This window comes from Salvelinus sp. IW2-2015, linkage group LG14, assembly GCF_002910315.2.
Source record: "Salvelinus sp. IW2-2015 linkage group LG14, ASM291031v2, whole genome shotgun sequence".
Lineage (NCBI taxonomy): Eukaryota > Metazoa > Chordata > Actinopteri > Salmoniformes > Salmonidae > Salvelinus > Salvelinus sp. IW2-2015.
The window spans coordinates 2,040,938-2,047,445 of NC_036854.1; the positions used below are offsets into that span (position 1 = coordinate 2,040,938).

Genomic DNA, 6,508 nt, shown 5'->3' on the forward strand with positions numbered 1-6,508 from the left:
CAACAACCTGTTGACTTAAAATAAGGGAACCTCCTTCTCTATCAATGGAGCACCAAAACCTGTGAACTAATAGGGAACCTCATTCTCTTACATGGAGCATCAAACCTGTTGGACATCAATAAGGGACGCTCATCCTCTATCAATGGGGCACCATACCTGTTGAACCATAATTATGGGAACCTCATCCTCTAATCATGGAGCACCAACCTGTTGGACATAATAAGTTAACCTCCTTTTCTATCAAATGGAGCACAACCTGTTGACATAAAAGGGACCTCATCCTCTATCAAGGAGCAACCAACCTGTTGACATAATATGAGGAACCTCACTCTCTATCAATGGAGCACCACACCTGTTGACAATAATAAGGGAACCATCATCCTCTATCATGGAGCACCAACCTGTTTGACATAATAAGGAACCTCATCCTCTATCAATGGGGCACCAACCTGTTGACATAATAAGTGACCTCATCCCCTATCAATGGAAGCACCAACCTGTTTGACATAATAAGGCGAACCGTCATCCTCTATCAATTGGGGCACCAAACCGTTGACTATAAAAGGGACCCATCCTCTAATCATGGAGCACGACAACCTGTTGACATAATAAGCGGAACTCATACTCTATCCAATGGGGGGCACCAAACCCTTGACATAATAAGGGAACCTCTCATCCCCTATCAATGGGCACCAACCTGTTGACAAACGTCTTGTCCACCTGTCCGTTCTGTACGTAGATCTCATTCAGGGCGATTTTTTGACCTTAGCCGCTGACACTTCACTGCTGCTTTGGTCCCAGGCCAGGCCTGGACCAGCTCCTTCTGCAAGTTATCCTAAAAGGGAACGGGTCAGAGGTTAAAAGGTTAGACATTCTGACACACTACTCTATTTTCCTTTAATCTCTTCTCTAGAGAAATAGGGAGGTAGAGGATGAGGTTTGTAGAGAAATAGGGAGGTAGGGGATGAGGTTTGGAGAGAAAGAGGGAGGTAGAGGATGAGGTTTGGAGAGAAAGAGGGAGGTAGAGGATGAGGTTTGGAGAGAAAGAGAGAGGAAGAGGATGAGGTTTGGAGAGAAAGAGAGAGGAAGAGGATGAGGTTTGGAGAGAAAGAAGGAGGTATAGGATGAGGTTTGGAGAGAAAGAGGGAGGTAGATGGATAGATTAGATAGTGGATGGGCTTGAAGAGGGGAGGGAGGGGAAGGAGGTCAAGGAAGGTAGAGAATAAGGCAGCGTGTCTGTCTCAGAGGCAGATGTCTGGCAGCTGTCAGAGTGCAGCAGAAGAGAGTAAATCACAGTAAATTAGCTAGGCCACTCAATAAATGTGTCTGATCTGGTTAACATGACAGAAACACATTCTCTCTCCGCTGGATCTGAGAGTAACATAAACCAACCTGTTTATCTGTCAGCGGAGGTGTATGTGGACCATTCACCCTCACACATTGATTGTGTTGATTCTGTAGTCCAGATTTGTAGGTTGATTGTGTAGCAGCACGTTTACCTCGGGCTCTATTCAATCCGTATCGTGTTGCAGCATGATGAAAATGTAATATTCTCATGTTAGAGGAGACTGCATTCACGGTAAACTCTGCAGATTTCGKCTCAACAGGAAATTACCTTTACATTTCTAGCACGCTATCTGTAACGCTTTACAGATTGAATAGAGTTCCTTGTGTTATCTGAATATTACCTGCTGATTCCCACTTAGATTCCCGTCTATTTGCACTGCAAATAAGTAATTCAGTTGAATAGATTTTCACATGATACCTTAGATATTGTTCTCTTGTGTTATGCATATATTTGAAGTCAGAGGATTGGAATTATATAGTGCTTTTTTATATAGGGTTTTTCCAAGTGCTTTCAAGCTCTCTACATAGTAAGGAGGAGTATATGTACTGTAGCATATACAGTACGTAGGCCAGGTTGTGTCCTAGCTGTGTTTAAAGTCTCAACTAGTTATGACATATGTCTCCAAGGGGTATCCATGTTTCTGTGACAACAACCCTAGTGGATGCTCCTTCAGCATGAATCACGTCTTCACAATGTCCAAGACAGGTGAAAAACCCCGGGCTTGTAGTTCACACTCAGAATGACAACGGTCTCATCAGATCTCAATCTAAATGGATCAGAATCGAAATGGAATCTTTAGATCAGAAACTAAATGGAATCTTTAGATCAGAAACTAAATGGAATCTTTAGATCAGAATCTAAATGGTTCACACACACATATCTCTAGTCCATTGTGAAAACGTTCAATTAATAGCCGGATTAAATAATATGACTCAATAGGTTGATTAAATAAAATTCTATTAATTGATGGCATGTTTTCAGTTGCCCTCTGCACCCCTCAGTTTAGGACTGATTGATGTGCTAGTTTCAGCGGTAAACTGCAGAGGGGATAACAGGCAGCCTTGAGGGGCTCCAGAGAGAGAAGCCGGCCTGTTTGTGTTTGAGATGAAAGCCTTTCTTTCTCTGGTAACACATTTTGATGCCCTGTTTTTCAATCTAATTTGATTTTAAAGRCACTGCTTCTGCTGCTGCCCAGTCGGTAAGAGATTTCTGTAATCCAAGATGGCTGCTGGTCGTGTTTAGCCATGCAGGGGAAGGAAACGTCTAAAGAAAAGCTATGGAGGGAGGAAAGCGAACATACTGTGTGCTTTGTGTACAAAGATCCCACGGGACAAAAACTGGTTGAATAAACATTGTTTCCACGTCATTTCAACAAAACAATTCAATGTGATGATGTTGAATCAAGGTGGAAAACTGATTGGATTTGAAAAAAGTCATCAACGTAAAGGAATTTAATCTTCTTTTCACCCAACTTTTAACCTAAATCCAATGACAAGACAGTGACATTTTTTGTTGATTTCACATTGAATTCACGTTAGTTGACAACTCAACCAAATGTAAATCAAAACTAGACATTGAACTTACGTTTGTGCCCAGTGGGATAGTTCTCCCGTGGCTGTAAAAAAGGTTATGAGTGATACTGTATTTTGTTAATAACATGATAATATGGTCACTTCTGCATGAGAATATGTATATCTGTATGTAGGAGTCATATATTACAGTATATGACCTAGTCAGTTACCAAGAGGAAGATGGATTTATGATACTGTACGAAAGATTACTGATTACTGTAATACATCTTTAAGATTGCTGTATTAAAGATGTGGCGCTTGTTACAATCACAGATGTTGTGAGATTCCCAAGACACATGTAGGCTCCAACTGCAAGGGAACAGAACGATCTGGGGGGCAGAATATGGAATAGAATCTAGAATCCCTTGTCACGAACGATGATACACTCTCTGACACATAATATTGTACACTACTACACATACCTTTAACGTTGGTGATTTCGATGTTGTTAGGTTGTTAGGTAACCCTTGTAAAGATGATTTATTATAGTAATCAGCGGAACCTTACTGTGAAGGGTACATATATTCTGTGACATGTATACCGATACGATTGCCCCTCAGTGAATGTGAGTGGGTGCTACTGAGGAGAGATCAAACCCCTGTCTGACAGTGGAGGCTGCTGAGGGGAGGACGGCTCATAATAATGGCTGGAATGGGGTCAATGGAATGGTATCAACCACATGGAAACCACATCTTTGATGTGTTTTGATACCATTCCATTGACTCTATTCCAGCCATTATTATGAGCCGTCCTCCCCTCAGCAGCCTCCACTGCTGTCTACTGTATGATTGAACCTCTAATGATTCTGGTCTACAGGGAAACACAGCACAGGCTTACAGTGTCCAGTGTGCTAGCTAGCCAACCCACAATATCCCTTCGACTTGACTCTCTAAGACTGCCATCATTCTGCAAACATCAATGACTTGCGCACTTCCTTTTCATTCAGTGGAACAAATGCTGTTGCAGTCACTAATCCTCTATTATACTGGGCTCTAACTGCGCCAGGGACTGCAGATGGAAAGCGACTGCCGTTCATTCATCTGAGATCCAAGAAAATAGAGACAATGTGATCAAACAAAACACACCTGTTTTGGGGGGGAGGTGGGTAGATTCACTTTTGATGTGTAGGTTAATTACTGTGGCATTGGGCAAAACACATCTCAGAAAATAACATGATGTAGCACCCTTCCTAAAAAGACACAAATATCTACACTAGCACTGAAGCAATGTATTTGGCACGCATTCTAAGTGGTATTCTAGTATGTCAATTGGAACGTAACCTTAGCACTGGGAACATACTTGTTTAGCTTAGCATGCTAAAGGCTGTCGTTTAGCTTAGCAGACTATATTATGTTTCTAGCTTAGCGTGCTAAAATACGTTCTTTAGCTTAGCATGATAACATGTGTTGTTTTGTGTCTCCTTTCCTCCGCTAGTCTTCCCCGGCCTCCCAGTAGGATCTATTCTTTCCCGTTGGAGACCAACTCCACCCCGTACAGCCAGTAGCCATGGCTGAAGACTTGGACATGCGCAATGAGCTGTCGGATATGCAGCAACGCGCCGACCAGCTTGGAGATGAGGTGAGCAACACAACCCCTACCCATGCTACTGTTTACCACATCTTCAACAGATTTAGAGGCACGTGAGAGACACTCAAGCCTTCAGGGAGTACACAGAAAATCATCCAGAAATAGGCATATGCAACCACTACACGTAAAACAAATATGAAAAGATGAGCTTGGAATAAAAAGGTGTAGAATTGATGATAAACTCATTCCTCACTCTCCACTTGACATAAAATCCACAGATCCAGTTAAATACATCTTCCACCTAAAGTGACACGTTACAGTGTCACACATTACCATAAGATAGCCTGCTAGATGACCTCATCCTGGCAGCAGCAGCCAGTTCCTATAGAGAAGGGTAATGTGCTGTTGGCCTCATCGGCTGCTCAATGCCAGGGTCTGTGTGTCAGGTGGAGGGAGTGTCCAACTGCATCCAGTCTTATGTAACTGTGAAGTGTGTGTGTGTTTAGTTTGTACGTGTGGTGTGGTGTGGTGTGTGTGTGGTGTGTGTGTGTGGTGTGTGTGTGTGTGTGTGTGTGTGTGTTGTGTGTGTGTGTGTGTGTGTGTGTGTGTGTGTGTGTGTGTGTGTGTGTGTGTGTGTGTGTGTGTTGCCAGCAGCCTCACTTACTAGCCTGCAGCAGCCTAGCCCACATTTCTCCCGCCTCTCCGATGACTCACACTTTCACAGCTGAGCAGAATATTAAACACTCACACACACATGCAACACAACCAGGACATACAATGGTGGTTCCAATCACAGTTTCCTCTCTCTCTCTGTCCAATCACGTCGCTAATGCTAAACAACATCTCACCTTGAGACGTTTCTTACACAACGGCCATCTTGAAGCTGTATCTCTGAGATTCAGAGTATAGTGGTGGTCACTTGGTTTCTGATGGGGGTGGGGGAGAAGATGACTGTAGAAGAGAGGCTGACTGTAAACGTTACAGCGTTGAGGCTCAGCCTGTGAGCCCGGGCTGTGTCACCTCCCTCTCCCCACCCCCCTCCCCCACCCCCGGGGGCTCAGCAGTGCAGTGAGCTGCCTCACAGAGCGGATCCGAGCTGCAGCCATGCAAAAGGGATAAGATATCACAGCTCCCACAGAAACCCCACAGCCCCAGTACAGCCAGAGCCTCACAGCCACATGCTTAATGATCTCTATTTAGAGAGAAAATTGGAGCATGCCGCTATCGCTCGCTAGCTTGCTAGCTGGCCAACAGTAGAATAGGTTGAAAAGGGGGCTGTGAAATTGATCCCAAGCCTTCAATGTAGAGTATATGCAGTTATTTTACGACATGGTTTACAACAGTTTGAATGATACTGATAAATAGAAGCACTGTTTTAATCTTATTTAAATGCAAATGTATTTAAAATACAAGTTCAGTAATGCTTCCAAACCTTTTAAATGTATTGTTTGCACAGTATTGTCACGATTGTGCATCATTTGGGATTTTGTGTTTTTTTGTGCCTCTAAAGAAACATATCTTATAACCGACTCCCTGTAGCTACATCAGAGTTCTGTTATTTCTTATAACCGACTCCCTGTAGCTACATCAGAGTTCTGTTATTTCTTATAACCGACTCCCTGTAGCTACATCAGAGTTCTGTTATTTCCATGATGGTCATTGTAACAATTCACCCTACTGATACGCAACATTATATTTTTAGTTTAACCTTAAAGGTCCAATGCAATAATTTTTATCTCAATATCAATCATTTATGGGTAGCAGTTAAGTATCTTACTGTGATTGTTTTAAATCCAAATGGTCAAAAAGAAACAAAAATAGCTTCTTAGCGAAGAGCAATTTCTCAACCAAGACTGTCTGGGAGTGGTCTGAGTGGGAAAGGCAAAACTGAAAACTAGCTGTTACTGGCAGAGAGGATTGGAACTCAATCCTCCTAACCACTCCTAACCAATCCTCCTAACCACTAAGCTACCTGCCTCTAACCACTAGGCTACCTGCCTCTAACCACTAGGCTACCTGCCTCTAACCACTAGGCTACCTGCCTCTAACCACTAGGCTACCT

At 43.1% G+C, this 6,508-nt stretch overlaps 1 protein-coding gene across 1 annotated transcript in view; it reads left to right on the forward strand.

The window, feature by feature from the left end:
* Positions 1-6,508, forward strand: part of LOC111973131 (synaptosomal-associated protein 25-A) — a 44,716-nt gene that overhangs the window by 11,146 nt on the left and 27,062 nt on the right. The window contains 1 exon segment of the mRNA XM_070446756.1: positions 4,354-4,497. Within this exon segment, the coding sequence (XP_070302857.1) occupies positions 4,426-4,497 (72 nt within the window). The 5' untranslated portion in view covers positions 4,354-4,425.